This window comes from Crocodylus porosus, unplaced genomic scaffold (assembly GCF_001723895.1).
Source record: "Crocodylus porosus isolate Cpor-Errol unplaced genomic scaffold, CroPor_comp1, whole genome shotgun sequence".
In the NCBI taxonomy this organism is placed as follows: Eukaryota; Metazoa; Chordata; order Crocodylia; family Crocodylidae; genus Crocodylus; species Crocodylus porosus.
Window position 1 is genome coordinate 17,033,289 of NW_017728951.1, and position 19,103 is coordinate 17,052,391.

The 19,103-nt window shown below is 45.6% G+C and overlaps 1 protein-coding gene and 1 long non-coding RNA gene across 2 annotated transcripts in view; both read right to left on the minus strand.

Moving 5' to 3' along the window:
- LOC109324182 overlaps positions 1-873 on the minus strand; it is a 7,241-nt gene extending 6,368 nt beyond the window's left edge. The window contains exon 1 of the long non-coding RNA XR_002104869.1: positions 182-873. This is a non-coding gene — a long non-coding RNA (uncharacterized LOC109324182). The remainder of the gene's footprint in view (positions 1-181) is intronic.
- A 593-nt stretch (positions 874-1,466) lies between these two features.
- Positions 1,467-19,103, minus strand: part of TRUB1 (TruB pseudouridine synthase family member 1) — a 45,270-nt gene continuing 27,633 nt past the window's right edge. The window contains exons 5-9 of the mRNA XM_019555475.1: positions 16,091-16,172; positions 7,688-7,760; positions 5,603-5,742; positions 4,461-4,517; positions 1,467-2,576 (exon numbers count right to left, since the gene is read on the minus strand). Coding sequence (XP_019411020.1) covers positions 2,362-2,576; positions 4,461-4,517; positions 5,603-5,742; positions 7,688-7,760; positions 16,091-16,172 — 567 coding nt within the window. The 3' untranslated portion in view covers positions 1,467-2,361. The remainder of the gene's footprint in view (positions 2,577-4,460; positions 4,518-5,602; positions 5,743-7,687; positions 7,761-16,090; positions 16,173-19,103) is intronic.

Sequence of the window (19,103 nt, forward strand, 5' to 3'; positions counted from 1 at the left end):
GCTAGGGTCTGGAACCAACTTCCAAGAGAAGTGGTGCTGGCTCCTACCCTGGGGGGCTTTAAGAGAAGGCTAGACAATCACCTTGCTGGGGTTGTTTGACCCCAGTACTCTTTCCTGCCACGGCAGGGGGTCAGACTTGATGAACTGCTCAGGTCCCTTCCGACCCTACTAACTATGAAACCTTGCCTCTCCTAGACTATTAAATAAACAACCTCCAAAGTGTTCACTTTCTTTTGAAGCTGACCACACTTTTCCCTAATTTTACATGTCTTAATATGTCAACTTCACCTAGACCAAGAATAGATATGCAGACACGAGAAGGAAAACACTAAGCCCTTTGCTACCTGAAGCTCAAAACTCAAGTTTGATAAAAACTCAAAAAGTCTTATACTTCATGAACCTTATCTGGATTTTGAAATCTCTTATTCTATCAGTAAGAACTACAAAAATAAGCAGAAATCTCCAACATCTACAGTGAGAAACTTAATCTTTATTTAGTCTGATTTCACTTAGAAGACTGAAAACATGAAACATTTTTTTCAACGCTGAAAACCATTAACCTAGGGCAAAGCCAGACTGGGGGTAGTGGCACAGCTGCACCTTGTTTTCTGACCATGCCACAAGAACAGCAGCCAGGGACTTAAGTCCCAAAGAAGGTAAGAATTACCCCCCTCTCTTCTCTTCCATGCTTAAAGGCATATACCTTCCCACCTCCATCCCCTCCACAGCCTGCTGCTGCCGCTGTCCCCGGAGTGAGGGAAGCAGAAGCTGAGCTGTGTGGGTGCTGGGTTCAGCTTGGGACTGGGGCAGCAGCAGATGGGTGCATTCCCCTTTCTTGCCTGCTCCCCCCAGGCATTCTCCACCGACCTGGGAGCAGGAGCAGGAACAGCAGCCACAGCTGCCATCGTCCTGAATAAGCATAGCCCAGCTGGAGTGGGACAGGAACTCCCCTTGCCTCGGGACAGTACGGATGCTGGCAGCGGCGGGTGGGGGAGAGGAAGGGGAGGAGAAAGGAGGGGAGCAGACATGCCTCCAAGTATGGAGGGGAAGGGGGGGTGGGAATTCTTACCTTCCTCAGGACTTAAGTCCCCAGCTGCTGCAAGAGCGGGGAGGAGGCTGGGGGGAGAAAGGGGGATGCAGCCACACCTGCAGCTCCAGCTGCTGTACCCCCACCCTTTGTAAAATCCTGATGGGTTTCCTCAGTTAAGCACTAGAACAGTTTCCCTGAGGAAATGGCAAGTTTCATTACCAACATTTGGGGGGCTTTAAATTCAAAGTTCAGTGTGTCTACACAAAAGATATGGGGCAGCCCCAACTTCCAGGGCCCGAGAGCATTGACAGACATGGTGACGAAGAACAATTTTCCCCGCTGCAGGAATTACCATGCAAAAGTCTATGGCCTGTTATATGGTAGGCCAAATTATGTTTCCATTTGGCCTTGAACAGTGGGCAGCCACCGTTTTCGGCGACATTCTTTTTGGTCATTATTTCTTCAGGTAAACAGAAGTGGGAGTTTTCCCCAGCTCTCACTTCCTTACTAAGGGAGTTACACATGGCACATTTACTCCGGTGTGCTAGAGAAGCAGTCACATGATGTGCCAGTCTACCAAAGTAAGTCATGCTGCTCTGGGGTAAAGTTGCCCCTTGGAAAACAAGACATAACTATATGCTGGTGCATTGATTGTGTGCCCACTGCTCCAACCCATTTAACATTAGTAAGGAATACAACTTATCATTAGAGATTGCTTCTATTTTTGAGCAGTTAACTGCATGGTATGTTTAAAAGCTCAATTTGTGCTCGACTTATTCTGGGTAATGTTCCACTGAAAGACCACACCAAACAATAGGTACTACAACTGAAACCATTTCAGGGCTACAGTGAAATCATTTCCAGTTCGAGGAATCTCTTTAAGAAAAGAAATACAATGTCACTCCACATTTTTGCATCTGTCAAACTGGCACAGGCTTTCATTACAGTGATAATCCAGGATTTGAGTTTGACTAACAGCTACACAAAAAATGAATTGTTTCTCTCCCTCAAAATTTACCAAATTTGATAAAAAATAAAACACTTTTTTTTGGTATCAACGTCGTAACAAAAAGATACACTCTCTTCAGCATCTTTCAGCGAAGAGCTAGTTTTTAGCAAGAGACCTTTTTTCAGTGCATAAAACAGAAGAGAAGTGAGGAAGCAATAAGCACTAGATATTTTGTGCATATGAAAGAAAGGGGTCATTCTCCTTGCACTGCAGTATATCACCCTCCATGTATAGGCTTGTAAATTTACTCAGGAAGGCAAGACTATCCCAGTCCAATCTCAAAATGTCTCAATCATTCAGTCTCTTTCCTTGACCTGACTTATCACTTATCTTCACAGCTCACAGCAGATTCTCCCGAATGCTCGATCTTTAATTTTTTATGTGACGGTTCTTCTGGGAGAAGAGACATGCAATTGTCTAGGGACCGTGCAATTTCATCAATTGTCCATTTGTCTTCATGAAGCGTGTGCTCCTCTAGGGTAAATGGCCCGTGCTTGGTTCGGGTCAGCTCTCGCACACTGGCACAGGAAGAGAGTTCTGCATGGAAAAAAGGGGGGGCGGGGAACAACCAGGAAAAAAAGTGAACAGCCCAAATTATAAATCATGGAATTCATTAAAAAATCCCATGTCAAATATTTATAGTGTTTCCACATATTCCTAGTGGGAGAAAAAGGGTTGGATTCATATTCTCAGCTCACTTATATCAACAGGAATCTCAAACACTCTTCGATTTCAACAGGCTTACTCCAGCCGAATGGAATCAGATCAAAGGCTGGCAGGAGATTTTCCAAATTCTAACAAACAGGCGAGGTGAAAAATGAAAACAGCAGTGGGCCACTGGGTGCAGGATGAAGAACAGCATCTAATATGCACTCTTTGTTCCCCCACGGTAAAATTTTCAACAATGCCTCAGTGACTTTGGAGCCTGAGCCCCATGCAGAGAAGCAACGTTAGGTCTTAGGAATGAAAGTCTGTGTCTCTGTACCAAACTTACCCATACCAGAAGTGGCACCCTCAGGCAGGCTCTCTTGCTGCTGGCAGGCTTGCCCCGTACCCCAGAGCAGTGTAGCTCTGTCAGCTTGAGGAGGGTTGACTACCACCAAGTGACAGGGATAACTGCCCTATGCCTGGCATTGTGTGCATGCAGCTATGCCGCTGCTGGTTTCAGAAGCTGGTTTGGCAGCAGCAGGGCCCAAAGACGGGTCCAAGCAACGTTCCCACCCACCTGTTACGTTTTCCAAAAAGGTGAGAAGTGAAGCTGCTCTCATGTGTGCTGGAGACAGAAGACTCAAGAGCAAGCTCAGACGGATAAGCCCAGAGCAGCATCAGGGCGTGCTACTAGGTTGGGAGCATGCTTGTGGATGCAGGTCCACTTGGCCCTATTCCCATCAGACACCACTGCCACTGCAGCGGACAGGCCCTCCAGAGCGTCAGTGCTTTCGTACCTTCTGAAAACAGAGATGGGCATTTTGGGAAAAAATCCCCCCCGTGACAATTATTAGGGCAGTATAAGCCAAAAGAAGCCGGGAAAATCTAATATACTTTGGGAGAATAAGTCATTATCATTAAGATAAAATGAATCGGTAAGCAGGGTCTGAAGACTCCAACATGCACACAAAATGGGCCACTAGATGTAGGATGAACGATAGAGTTTAAAATACACCTGCATTCCCTCAGCCATGGGAGGATTTCTATTGCACTTTAAATCTTGAAAAGGAGCAAATTTGGGGCAGGGACCTTGGCTTTTAATTTGTCTTTCAAAGGTTTAAACAGAAGCTAGAATGCCACGCAGACAATAACAAGAAAAGGGAAGCCTTGACTTGCCAAGGCACAAAATAGTATTGAAATTCTTGCTGTTCTCTCTTCCCATTCAGCTTTCCATACGGCAAATTTAGCCTTGAAAAGCATTTAAATGGTCTATCCAATGCTCCATCGTGCCATTCTTCTGATGTAGGGCATCCAGACAAATAACCCAATAAGAAAGCAACATAGCTCACGAACGATGAAAGGCAGCAAAATAATCATGAATGGGAAGAGGTCTCCAGCAAGCAGGGTTTTAATATAATCAGGGTAAGGCTTTCTGCATTTAAAAGAAACAGCTTGTCCTTCTTCCTGTGCTCACTCGTAATGTAAAATTTTCCAAACAACTTCCCTCTCCCCTACCCCATATATATATTTTTGCTTGACCAATAGTGTTACTGACCTCAATTTTTAGCCTCCACCAGGAATCACCTGGCATATATTTGCCCTCCTTCGCTTACCCTTTCCTGGCAAATATTCCAGTACATAAAATGAATGATGAGAACGCAGCATTTTCACCCAATACACAGGTCTGGTGACCAGAGATATGGAAAATGACAATATTCTTGTATTACCAGAGACATTCGTTCCTTAAACTGTCATGCTTTTTTCTTTGCCTACCTTTGCCAATGTCACTGACCAAGCTTCTGACATAAAAGCCACCGCCACATTCAACATCTGCAATGTTAACAGTGACATGGTAAATTGTCAGCCCAGTATGAAATCTATTTTACATAGAAACTGTGCTCCCAAACAAATGTAAAAATGCACTACGCAAACAATCCGGTGATAAAATATTTATGGAATACGATATAAATTATTCATCCTGTAACATATGTGTGGGTGAGATTGCAAAGCCAGAGAGGAGAGAAGGCAAACACAGCAGCGATTCAGCAAATGCATTATAAATTAACTATTGGCAATGGCATTTTAATAAGTGCTTCAGCCTTGTTCACTTGAAAGGTCGTTAAGTTTCACAATTTCTAATGACGAAAAACAGTTATTTGAAAGTGTTACCCCAAGCTGCCTCCCCACCCCCGAACACTGACGACACGCACAGCGCAAAACGCAGGCAGCTCCGACAAGGACTGTGACATTTTAAAATCCACCTTTAGCTTACCCCCCTTCCCAATCCCCTGTGATCAGCTGCTAATCACCCAACCATAAAATAACCACTTAAATAACACACGGTATTGAAATATAGTGCTCCTACCTACTTACCATACGCCATGCAGTACATCAAAGGACTTCCAAGGGAACGCTTAGGCCATTCCCTACGGCGTAAGTCTTTCCTGCCCTCATGTTCAGCACCAAACAGGTCGCCAGTGAGAAGGGCCTCTCCCATTCTCTGCTCTGCTTCTAGACATGCTGCCCATCTACACTGCTCCAGGTGGTGGCTAACCCCTTCTTCCCTACTGTGTCACTGTCCCTCCCCGTTTCAAGACACCGCAGAGCTGTCAGCAGCTCTTGGGATGGGGCAAGAGAGAGGAGAGGTGAGCAGGGAGGCCTGCAAAGGAGGGACCGAGTCCGAGGGCTGCACGTGGACTCAGCATGTGAGAATAATATCTACGTCTAATGAGCCTCGGCTCAACCCAAATGCAGCATGCTCACTGCAGAACGGGAATGTCCACACGCGGCCCCGCATCAAAACAACCGACCGTGGGAATGGCAACCCTTTCCATGAGCTCGGTCCCGGGCTACGTGTAGGCAGTCCTTAGCAACGGGCCAAGGGCATCGGCCCGTGTCAAATCTTTGGCTCTTACCCAGCGTGAACAGCGGTGGCTGGAAGTTCTGGAGAGACAGGTTGTAAACGCTAACCGGCCGAGCGGGCTTTGCTTCCACTGCTACTCCTTTCTTCATGAGACACGATAGCCTTTGTCCATCTTTCTTCAAAGCAGAACAGCTGATTACATAGAGCATACAAAAGCGTGTCACGCAGAACACAAGCTCTCCAGGCTTTTGACACCATTAATATTGCACTCCACTAGGATGCATTTTTACCCTTCTAATCTTCTTCAAGTGGTTATAAAAAAGAAAGGAACAAGTGCTGCTAAAACCTTTTAGACACAGTGGTGTGTTTATGCTGCAACTAGTTAACTGCAAACTAAACACAAGAGAGTCAATCATTTGACACTTATGTTTGAAAAGGCTTCAGAGCCGAATTTACCACTTACAATGAAAAGAGCTCCTTTCACTCTGAGCCTGGACACATGACATGTTTACACTGGTAAAATCAGCCTTTTCACCAATAAATCAGGAGGGGACAGAAGACAGGGTAATCCTACAGAGGTCTAACTTTCTTACTCATTTACAAGGTAATCCTGCAGAAGTTTAATTTACTTGACTCTGGCAGAGAATTACCACAGATTAAGAGAAAATCAAATGGAAAACTACAGAGGCGTAAGCTATATTTAGGCTTGGCAGGGTTCAATCTTTATCAGTAAATGCTGATAAATGTTGATTTTACCTCTCAGACACACCCCAACAAAAGAATATTTCCATCTTTAATAATCAAAATCTACAGAAAGGGGACAAAAGAAAAATAACAGCTGACGGAGCGTGTGACAACAGGGGGAGCAGTCCTACACATCTGTGCTGACTACCTCAGACTGCAACCCCCAGGAGCCCCAAGGGACCGCGAACAAGGGAAGAAGTGACAAGGTGGACGAGAGAGCTACAGGCGAGCAGAGCCAGGGCTGATGGCAGCTCTGCCGCTCCGGTGGCGGCAGTCCTACAGTTCAACTGCACTATTGCAATAGTATACCACCATTAATAAATGTCTGCCCCCCAAGCCCCTTAATTTCTCACAATCCTGAAAATTTAAAATCAATAGAAACTGAAAGAAACGCTTAAAAATAAGCATTGATATTACCTGGCAAAATTATTAAGAAGTGAAACCAAATTCTGCCAAGCCTCCTTACACTGGTTTAGACACTGCCTGTCCCCAAATGATCCTAGAGGCTGTTCACTTGCCAAGTGCCATAACAGTCCTTAATGCATGCAGTTATATCCAGACATGCTCACGAGCCTGCTGTCATTTACCTCCATGTACAAAAGCTGTGCTGGTTACACCAGTAAAAAGGTATAATTTGGGCAGGGCTTCTGTTGCACACAAGTTGTCCCAGTGAGCTCCATGGCACTGCCCATCTTCACAGCACTATGCTGGACTCACCAATGGCCATTGCAGCGGGTGTTGTAAAGGCAAGTTGCCTCATACAGCACCGCTTCACAGTTTGACCTGAAATAACCTTCCAGTGTTGATCTCGGGTATCTTGGGGTAGCAACTGCCAACTACATAGCCTTGTGCAAGTGCCCACTATCAATGAAATTACATTCATTTCACTAGTGACAGATGGCCTTATTCAAAAGCCACCAACATCAGGCTTTGAATAATAGGTAAATACCCATTAAGATGTACAGATGTATCACTCGCTTGTAGGAAACAGAATTAGGTTTTCAGGCACGTAAATTTTAAAATGATCTCAGATCTATCTACATGAAACCTAAAAAGCCCTTTACTTTATAGAACTAAACGGAGGCCTTGAAATATTTTCCTCCAACTAACAGATAAGAGAGTCCCAACGAAGCCCTGTAAGAACATCAGACGGTGCTCTGTATTAAAATTTAGCCACCACAAAGCAGAGTTCAAGGGACAGTTTGTGTCCTGTGTTTAAATCAGATGCAACCCTAGGCAGTGAGCCTGTCAGGTTAATAATAACCTCCAAAGCCCACCGTGCCGATCTCCTCTTGTCCAAACAGCTTCTTGGCAAAAGAGACTTCTGCTGAAAAGCTTCCCAAAAGGGAGCATCACTACTAGTCATGCCCAGATCTAGCAATACCAGACTTACAGTGGAGGAACTTGCATTATGTCCCCTGTGAACTTCTGCAGCACTTTTTCAAGATCTCCTTTTGTTACTTGATCTGTCAAGAGGAAAGAGGACACATGTCAGCACTGATTACTGATATGGCGCCACTGGTGTTTATGGGGGGTACCATCCAAACTAGGAAAAAAATGCCAAACAGAGCAATGCAAAGAACATGAAATACCATCATATACAGTACGGCGTCCAGTTCCCCCGTGTAAGTGCATCTAAACCAGGAGGTGGTGTATAAATAAGACCCAAAGAGAGAACCTCTCTCTTTCCTGCCCCCTCTGCTTCCCTCACCTTTTCCCTTTATCTCCTCTCCCAACCCATGTTCCTTTATCTCCGTGAATTAGCTGGGGGGTCCCATCCACTCCACAGATCTGAACAGATTTTGTGAATGCCAATTCTGCTGAAACTGGTGGTCAGCAGGAAAATCCAGGACTCCTGACACACCATGCTGACGGTAATCAGAAGCTGCTAAAATCCCAGCATAAATTATTTTGTTAATATTTTCTATTTCCACTCCGCCTTACACATTCATATGTTGAGTAAGCCACGTGCAGTCCAGCCCTGGAGTAGCGGGCATCCTCTCTGCGGCTCGGCTGCTGGCAGCGGCAGCTTTGGGGCCACGTAACATGTGAAAAAAACTCCATCCCAGCCCCCTCTTTGGGTGGTTTGCTTTTCTCTTCTCCTTCTGTCTCTGCCCATGAGTCTGACAACCACCTGGTGGCCTAGCTGATCCCCTAAGGAGGAAGGGAATTTCCTCTTCATGGGTCCAGGTCCTTTGTGCAACCTTCCTGCCACTGACCTGGTGGGGCGGTCCTAAGGCAGTGGTCACTACTCAAGGTGAGGGCTCACATTTTTTCAAACTGACTGGTCAGCATCGGTGGTGCTCAGAAAATACCTGATTTTGGTGGGGTCTGGGTGATGAGATCAGAAAGGTTATTTAAAGGTTCACTCCATCTTGGGGGCAGAGACATCTTTTTGGAAACGCACAAGCACAGAAGCATAGGCCTCCAGAAATCGCTGGATGAATATGTGAGTAACTTACCTGATACTTAGCCAGTAATTCAGGACTGTGTTCCAGATGCGTATCAGAAGGGCCAAACGAGCCTATACTGGTTTGCTCAAGGCAGTTTCCTTTCAATATTCGTTTTGTTTTGTATTCCTTCCCCATGCTCTCCCTCTTTGATTAATAAAGCTATCTGTTCTAGCACATCTTCGCTGCCAGTGCTTGAAAGGGTAAGATTAGCCTTATAGCTCCCTTTGCTCAGTGACATAAGGGAGGCTACTCTTAATGCTGCAGGCTATAAGCAGCACTCAGATGCATCCTGCCGGGGGCAAAGCACCCCCAAAGTCTGCAGGGTCTGTGTACCCCAGGGCTGCACAGAGTCCTAAAAAAGACCCAGGTCTGGGTGGTGGTGGTGGTTACCCCAGGCTTGCTCCAGACAGGCGGGTGGCCTGACATAGGTGCCCCAGGCACGGTTTTTGGTTGAGCACAGTGAGGTGGGTGGCTCAGTATAGGAGCACCCCTTACTGGTCCACCACTTACCACGCTCTGCATACTGCCTGTTGGTTACTCCAGGACCCACAGGCAGCATCAGAGGCCGGGTGGTACAGCTCGGTGGGCAGTAAAAGAAGTGCAGTTGTGAAGTTTGTAGTACCGCAGTTGAGCCACATCTGGAGTACTGTGTTCAGTTTTGAGCCCCCCCACTACAGAAAGGATGTGGACAACCTGGAAAGAGTCCAGCGGAGAGCAACAAAACTGGTTCAGGGGCTGGGGCACATGACACATGAGGAGAGGCTGAGGAAATTGGACTTATTTCTTCTGGAGAAGAGAAGACTAAGTTGGGATTTAACAGCAGCCTCCAACTGCCTGAAGGCTGGTTGCAAAGAGGATGGAGCTGGGCTGTTCTCAGCGGTGGCGCACGACAGAGCAAAAAGAGCAGTGGTCTCATGTTGCAGCAAGGGAAGTTGAGGTTAGATATTAGGAAGAATTTTCTCACTAGGAGGGTAGTAAAACACTAGAAAAAGTTACCCAGAGAGGTTGTGGACTCTCCATCCTTGGAGGTTTTTAAAATCTGGCTAGACAAAGCCTTGGCTGAAATGATCTAGCTGGGGATGGTCCTTCTTTGAGCAAGGGGTTGGACTAGATGACTTCCTGAGGCTCCTTCCAACCCTCCTTTTCTATGATCCTATGACCTGAGTAGTGCCGTTACAGAAGGATTTGACTCTTGTTACCTTTCTGGAGTCCAGGCAAAGTGACACTCCACATAAAATAAAATGACAGTCCCTTTATTAGCTTTCATCCTTCAGTCTTTAAGAAGCTCTCTCCTTGCAGCTCTCCTCAAAGCAGACAGCTGTCAGGATATAAATAAGGCTTATTCCTCCAAAAGACAAGCTTTTTTCCCCCACTGCAGCTTTAAAAAACAAAACGACTAACTGTTCACTTGTGCAACCTAAACACTTTGCAACCTCGAGAGCAGACACCGCCACTACGCTCAGCAGCTGCCTAAAGAAGTATCATTAATAGTAATGCTGTAGCGGCTCATAAATCAGTCAAGGATGCTGAGAGAGAACAATGCGCATCAAAACGGAGGAGGGGAACAGTAGCATCATTTATACTGTCAGTTCAGAGCTCCCCCCCGAACAGCCTCTTGTCCAGGGCTGTTCACAGCCTTGCCGTTTGTAGTACCGCAGTTGAGCAAGGTGTCACAGCAGATGCCATATGGCTGTAAATCAGCTTGACACAACAGTATTCTTATGATCCCGTCAGCACTTCCACTGTGAACCCCAGTTTGCTCCAGGCGAAAATCTGGCATGCCAGATCTAAGCACAAGTGTCAGGTTGTCTTGCCTTTCAATTTTTACCCCCTGGATTAGATTTGTGGTCAGGGCACCCAGTGAGACACCTGGGTCCAATTCCCGCTCTGATCTCGCGCTCCCCAGATTGAGAGGGGAGTAGAAAAAGCCATGATGGCTCCAGGGGAAATCACTCGTACTACAGGCAATTTAGTAATCTTTCCAAAAAAGTGAATATGTGAGGCTTGATCCAGTTCAGCCCTTAATAAACAGCCGGTGCAGTGTGTTGTCCAATAAGCACTTGCAGATGAGTTTGTGAGGGCTTAAACCATTCATGTTCCTCTCCGATTGTTTCTCATGATGCGAGCAGCCCAGTATTAAATCCTGGTGATATCCTTTTAAAGGATAAACATCTAGGCTGCCCCTTCCCCGTTCTCTGCAAAGCCCAACATGTCAGTTTGAATTTTTTAGCTTTCATTTTGAGCTGGCTTTGCTTTTATGGGTTTACATTAGGCCCTTGACTTTGGTTGAACATCACATAAGCTGGAAGAATAGCCCTCCTGCTTTAATAAGCATATCCACACACTCTATATAGTGCGCACTTACCTATTTCTGAGGGGTTAGTATTGCTGGTAATTCAACCACCCACCATGGCACCCCACATTCATGCTAAACATCCTCCCCAGGCATCTGTTTCTTGGGTTTCCCCTGCAATCCCTCTCAGTCCCAACCCTGAGGCCCCTCTGCTCTAGGGAGATACTCTAATTCTCCTCACCTGATAGGAGATAGAGTCCCATCGGATAATATAATCCAGCAGGAGTTATAATATCCCTTCATATAGGATTCAAGCACCTGAGAAAAAGACTGATTCAATAAAGGAACCTTGTCCTTCTGTGCAAGCATCAAAAAATCTGCCACCCTGCTCCACAGCAGTTTAAAATACAGCTGTCATATCTGCCATGGGCTGTACGCATTATAAAAATGCTTTAGAAAGCTTGTCCTAAACACTTAGAGAAATGATGCGACCAAAAAGGTCTCTGCACAAAGTGGATACTGATGGAGTATTTCCCTGCTATCATTCCATCAGCGTCCCAACGCACGAGCAAGTCGAGGACTGCTATGCCCCCCCCAAATCCAGAATAACTATTGGTTTCTGAGACCAGGAGTTTCCAGGTGAATAGTGCTTTCAGCTACTGATCAGATTAGAGCAGTAAAACAGGTCAGCAGATAAAACCAGCAAAAATAAAGTCTACAAAACAAAATGGCACAACTTAGCAGGCATGACAATGCTCTTTGCCCAAAGACTGACATGTGTTTAGGATGGATTCCCATAAACTATAGCAAAAAAAAAAAGCAATCAGGAAATAAATCATGAAGATGACAGCGGTCGTAGCAGCTCGAGGAGCTATGCCAATTTACATCCGTTGATGATCAGGCCCAAAGTCAAATTGCAAATGAATCAAAAAGATGAAAAAAGGTTTTTATTTTTCAAATTATTCACCAACTCTGCTAATGAGACCTTAGCTTAAGTGGTAGCGTGCCTGGGGCAGCAAATTCTGTTCCCTATGTCTTGACATATCCTACACAGAGCTAGGGAAGGAAGTGAGCTTCATGCTGTTGCAGATCATTAACATAAAAAAGCCACATTTAAATGGCTCTCCCAAAAAGAAGAGGACTAACAATGTTCATAGCTACCACCCAAGGCCACACTCACAAAGCCATGCAACAGTTTCCACCTGGATCTAGCTGTACAAGCTTCCTTTTTGCTATTCAACTCCTCCCCCCCCCCGAAAAAAAAAACCCTCCAAAAACAAACAAAAACCTAAAGGTTTAAAAGGGATAAACACAAGCTGCTCTTTTCAATACCTCCTTGCCCTATGTATAACTTGTATTTACAGGAGTTTGTTTTTTGAAGTGCTGCCTAGAGACCATTTTAGGACTAAAATTTAGTGCTTGCTTATGGTTCAGGCAGCGGGCAGCCTTTTGCACGCACGCTCCACTAAGGGCCCAGTGGTTGCTTCAAAGAGATTGCTGCAGGTTTTCTGTCTTCCCTCCCTGTAGTTAGGCCCAGTGCTGAACTCCTGTCGGGACCCAAAGGCCTTCTGGCTGGGGTATGACCCTTGTGCTCAGCTCAAGCCACATGCTTAGCTTGAACTGTGGTCAAGACCTGCACCCAGTAAAAGGAGAAGATGGAAAAATACTGTCCCTGATTTGAAACGAATCTGGAAGTTGGTTAACTAAATTGAATAAATATAACCTGGGCAAAAAAGGAACAGTCAGAGCAAAACCTAAGGATGAAAAGATGACCTCAGAACAGAAAACCCCAGTTAAAGGTAACCACATTTGGCAAACAGAAGCAGGAGTATTAATATACATTAGGAGGAAGGCTTAAGTTAATTGTATGCATTAAGAAATGCAAGCTCTATGGGATTATAAAGAGAGGTGAGAACACTCCTGAAGGAAACCCGGAGAGATCCTGTCCCCGACCCAAGATCCTGTCTTGACATCGGACATGGAAACCAGGAGCCCCAGACGAGACTTCATGGCCTGATCAACCAGGGAAGTCGTGCTCGTAACGTTATGGGGTGGAGAGCATCAGGCTACCTCGTGTGGGTCCTGATGACCACGCCTTGCCTTCTGTTAGGGCTTGGGCCACCTCATGCAGGTCCCAAAACCCGGACCTAGACTGCTGGACCTCCAGTGCACCCCGCTGGTGCCTCCCGGGTGCTCAGCCTCACACCAGGGAGGGCGCTGCAAACCCAAGTGGCATGGCACCACTCCTAGGGTTTGAGATGCCATGCACCACTGCGGGCACAGACTGCTCGGCTACATGCCGAGGGTAGCAGACCCGAGCCACCAGGGGCGGCTCCCAGGGTCTAGCAGCCCCGTGCAGCACTATGTGCACTGAGTATCCTGGGATCCAAGCTGCCTCCTGCAGCTCCCAGGGTCAGCCCTGTGCACCGTGTGGGGGCCCAGCAGGCTCACCCTCCTCCCAGGGCTGAGGCTCCGGCTGTGGCTCCTCCAGTGGCATTTTCAGAAGCCTAAAACTATTGCCTGCTGGGACAGCTCTCAGCTCCGCTCTTGTTGAGTCCCTCGCTGCGTCTGCCCTGCATGTGGAGCACGCTCTCCTTTTATACACTTCAGGGGCCCCTGAAGTCTGGCAGACCTGCCATGCTGCAGTCCACAATCAGGTCGGGAGGCTCCTCTCCCCCTCCCTTCAGGAAAGGGGCAGCACCCACTTTCCTCAGCTTGTTCCTGATTGGTGGATTGGCTCCACCGATAGGAAGTAAGGATTAGCCCCAGGATGTGTTGGAGCTCAGTCGGGTAAGTCTGTCGTCACACAGTAAAGAAATAAAATCCTAAGCAAGGTGAAAGCATTACGAGATGCATTTGTTCTGAAATGGGAATCGAGTTTTAAAAACGTGTGATATTATTTCATCATGAATTAGTGCATGTTCTGCAGTGAATTGGGTCCGCCTAACAGAAGGTATGAACAGGCACTCATTTATAGTGGTGCAAATTTCTCAGAAATTTCTGTTGGTGAAAATCCTTCTGGGAGATGGAGCAGTACAGGCGTTCAGCCTGCAGCCACCTCCTCTCCCCTGCTCCCCGTGCCTTCACCAGACCGTGCGTCCCCGGTCTGGGGAACAGGCAAGTTACAGTTAGTTGGCTGCTGTGTCTTTTGAACAGAACTGAATTGTATGTTATACATGGGAAAGAAATGAATGGGTAGAGTTAAAGGTGCTCTGGGGATGTGACTCTAGGAGCACAGAAGAAAAGTAAAAGCCCATCACAAAAAACATCCGTTGTGAGCTTTGGCCATTTTCAAGGGACTTACGCTAAACTGCAGAAGTGTGGCTAAAGCAGCAGGTCTCAAAGTCTGCTTCAGAGTGAGCCTTTGCAGATGTTACAACTAACTTGGCAGCAAAGTAAAAGAAGCTGGATATGGCAAGTAGCATTCCCCGAGGGCGAGGGAAAGAAAGAAATCCTCCCTTCCGGGATTGTAATTTTCACAAGGACATAGATCCCAGCTAATTGGTATCTTCCGAGTCCAGAGAAAAATCGATTCAGTCTAGCTCCCAAAGTCTCAGCGAAACAAAGACATTTAAATAAAACCAATCTGAGAACATTTACTAAAGTTAAAACATTTATTTTTATTTTTTTTTATATATGCTTTATTTTAAGGGGATTTTGGAAATTTCAGCAGATTCAAGATGACCTGCTGCCAGTCCACAGTTCACCTTCCTCTACCTCCTGTGTTTCCCCAGCTAGTATAAATGAGAATCTATACCGTGCTGTCACAGGTAGCTAGGTAGGCATTAAGACAAGTGGTTATTCTTTTGCTTTGGCATGTAAACAGTAAAGTGTGACCTACAGAACTGTCCCTTGCCTCTTTATCTGACTTAGGTGGCAGTCCCTACCTGCTAAGAGGGAATGGACAATCATCGGGGAATGTAATTATATCTTAATATGGCTTTTAGAAGAGGGAATCATTAAGGAAAACTATTTTAATTCTGTGTCTAAGTTTGCAAAAAAGATCCTGATCACAGACAAGCTGTAGTTTTGTCTCTCTAAAACCCGACTGGTCTTGGATTTTTGGTAACATCTCAGTACTGAAATAAAAATTACATTAGCAAGATCTTCATGCAACACAAGTGAGTCAAAAAGATACTGGTATCCAACATTGTGAGTACAATTCAAACTGGAAGAGGGGTTCATTCCAACTGCGGCAACTTGCAGCCTATCTCCTTACATTTGCAGTAAGAAAAATGGAAGGGGAACACAAATACACCTCTTCCATCATGTGATAATGAAGGGTAATATGTTGTTCTTACCTGTTATTTGGCATCATAAACAAAGTAGGCCTGTAGGAGTTACTGAGAGACCACTTACCTGGAGCTTTATTTTCTGTGTTATGAACAATTAATGGCAAAAACATTCAGGTACATCCTCCATCAGCCCTGCAATATTACCAGGAGATGAAGTGGTTTCTTTAAGCTATCATTTAACCGACTCTGGAAGCATGAACTGACATAGCTGCTAGTTAGTTCGAGGCTCTCGGTATCAGAGAAATACATTTACTTGCATTGTAAAGTGGCATCTCAGGGGGAAAAAAAAGAGGGAGTCTACAAGTAAGTGTATGAAAAGTCCTCTGTGCTACTGAAAAAAAAATCAAGATGTTTACACTGAAAAGGACTTCTGGGAGGGGAAACTGACATGTTCCATCACTTTCAGTCTGGAAAGACGTCATTAGGAGATGGCCCTCGCAGGACCGTGCAACGAAAAGGGAGAGCCTTACTGGCAACAAAAGAACGTGTCAAACAGGAAAAAAATATGGCCAGGCCTACCTCTATTTCTTTCCTTCCTCCTTTGATGCCGATTTCTTTAAAAAATGAAAAATCAACAATTGTGCTGAGCCCAGTTTCCTGAGATTATAGGAACTGAAGTTAATGCTGAAATAAATCTGTGGTTTGATTTGAAATGAAATTTGATTTCTGAAGTCCAAAATCTGTTCTTCACTTTACTCTGACAGAGACCACTTATTGCACTGAGATTAGAGCAGAGATGATTAATTTACTGTTACCATAAGGCTTTTCTTCTGTTACTTTTCCTGTGGCGTCTAATGTGTCGGTAGCTTTTCCTAGCTCCCCAATGGCTGTGTACTTCTGGGAAGGGGAAAAAAAAAAAAGAAAGAAAGATCAATGAGTCATGTGTACAAGGGCTTTTAAAAAGAAAGACTGCTGGACATTCAGTGTGAACTTTAGATAATGCTATTCCAGATCTGGCTTGACTAAGCCAACTGGACAGCTCTTGGTAAGCAAACGCAAAGATATAAGATAGGAAACCCGTGAAAGTAAGCATTTCCTGGGCATATTGTTTCACTGACTGAAGAATCCCAGAAAGAGTTGGGTGATCTTAAGCCATAGTAAGATTACTTTCATGAAGTCCTTACGTTTCAGTGGCTTAACACTGTAGTGCAATTGATGAAAGAGAAGGAGACCATAAGGTATAATTTAAGCATAAATACATGTAGCAGTTTTCAACCAGAAGGAATGATGGTGCTTTCATCCTAACACAGTGAGAGACACAATGGGTACATCTACATGTACGTCTTACTGCAGAGTTGACTACAGTAAAACCTCTGTTATCTGGCATCCCCCAGGAATGGGGGATGGCGGATAACAAAATATGCCAGTTAACTGAGTGGCCCGGGCCACCACTTCTCCCACCACATCTGGGGTGTCCCGCCGCATCACTGCACCTCCCACAAACCCTGTGGGCTGCACGGGACAGGGAGGGGGGGCCTGCACAGCCTGCTCTGCCCCTGGGCTGTGGGGGCTCGGCAGCGCTGGCTGCTTTGCCCCGGGCCGCGTGGGCTCGGAGAAACCGGAAGCACCACAGTGGGCACTTTAATTTTCACTTTACCTTACGAGCTGGCATGCCGGCTAATTGAGCATGCCAGCTGGTAAGATGCCAGTTAACAGAACTTCTACTGTAATTAGCTTCGCAGCAAAGCATCACAGTCTACACATGCAGTCTACATGCAGATGAATTAACTCCACCCTAAGGGAGCAGTACTATTTTATGGTGAAGTACTTACATGTAATCAAACGCACACGTAGACTGTGACAGGGACTGACTGGGGCACAAGTGTTGGGTGATCTTGGTGTACTAAAGTGTGGGGGCTGCCTGCCAACTAGCCCCTCCGCTGCCCAATGCCACCACCCAGTTGACCCCTTAACCCCCACCCCAAGACCCTGCTGCCAGCCTAGGGCTGCTCTGCCCTGGCTCTAACTGCTGAAGTCCTGAGCACCCGTGTAAAACATGCACATGAGAGCGGCTGACTCCAACACAAACGACAATGGAATTTATTTCATCGCTTTGATGGCTTGTGTAGATGCACCCAATGTCTCTCACCTGCCATTAGTGGACTGTAAGGCAAAGCACACCAATTGCTTAGGCATGAAATACAGAACCGCACAATAGTCTAGACCTGAAAAAAGAAGAATGCTGAATCCAACGTGAAATCACGAGCCAACTTTAGTAAATGGATATAATGAGCAGTGCTGGAATTTGGCAAGGACATCATAATGAATACCCTTATTCATGAAAATGACTGTGGGATCTTGACCGGCCAGAGACTGTTATGACTTATGTCTCACACAAAAGATTTAAGTTTGTGAGGTAGGAGTAACCTGTTCATACACTGAGAGACAAGGTTCTTTGGGTAGATGTGATATCTTTTGTTGGACCAACGAAATAGTTGGAAAAATTTTTCTTTGTAAAATTTCAGGCACAAACACCGTTCTTCAGGCAGAGAGAGAGTCTGCTGGTGTTTGTGTGCTCTTCTGGGTAGACTAGAATAAGTTTGGCTTCTGTTTTACCCAGGAAAGCACACAATTCACCAGCAAACTCTCCCAATGCCTGAAGAAGGGTGTTTGTGCCCAAAAGCTTGCAAAGAACATTTTTTTCCCCCAACTACTTCATTGGTCCAATAAAAGATCTCACATCTACCCAAAGAACCTTGTCTGCCTGTGTCCTTAGACCAACATGGCTACAACCAACAGCCCTGTTCATATGTCAATATATTTTTCTCTCTATTGTACTTCCTACTCCACCCATCTCCTCCCGCCCCGCCAATTCTAGTACTGTAGGCGATGAGACATTCAGATCTTGGGCCCGATCAGAGCACAGTGATATTCACAGGAGTCTTTTTATGGATCAGTCCCTCTCCCTATCCCTTTCACATGTCTCTCAGGACATGGGACCTCACACCATACCAGACTGAACCCCACCATCATCAAGTTCAAAACCAGAAGGTGCCACTAGTCCATCCAAATCTGCCCACTGTATATCACAGGCCATTACATTTCACTCTGATGCCCCTTTAGAGTAAGCCTAAAGACTTTAGATAGCTTAAACTATTTCATTCCTCAGGAGGCTAAAAACTGTGCGCCACAGGCAGTATAAACGAAATCAGAATCTGGCTTTAGCACAAAAGGGACACATCTGCAACAACGATCTCAGGACCAAATTCAAAGGTGGTAAAAGTTGGCCAATAGATGGGTGTAAGCAGTAACAGATTATACTTCCTAATGTGTAACACACACTTGGCTTGTACACCCACTAAGTACTAAAGAAATGCAAGTAGTAATTTACAGATTACACCCATGACTTTGGTCCTGAGAGGACATGAAGATGCCACCTACCTGAGCAGGTCTGGACTTGGCTCTGTGACGCCCTACCACTTTGCAGTGTCTCTTTAGTTAGGTGCTAGGAAATGGAAGAGGGACTCCATGGGAACAGTTACCAAACAAAAGGTGAGGGGGATATTAAAATAGGAAATGCATTACATTTTTGCTTTACTTATCATAAAGCTGGTGTTTGATGCTCAAATCCCACCGAAACACTCAGGCTCAATTTGCAAAATTAAGCATTTGAGGGGAAAAAAAATCCCCAAAGCTTGCACACCAGACAAACAGAGGGGCAAGATGGGATGCTCCACGCCATGTCAAACTGAAGAAGGGACTATAATAAGTTTTATATCAACCCTAAACATGTTGAAATAACTGTTACAAGATAAAAAAGGGTCTGAT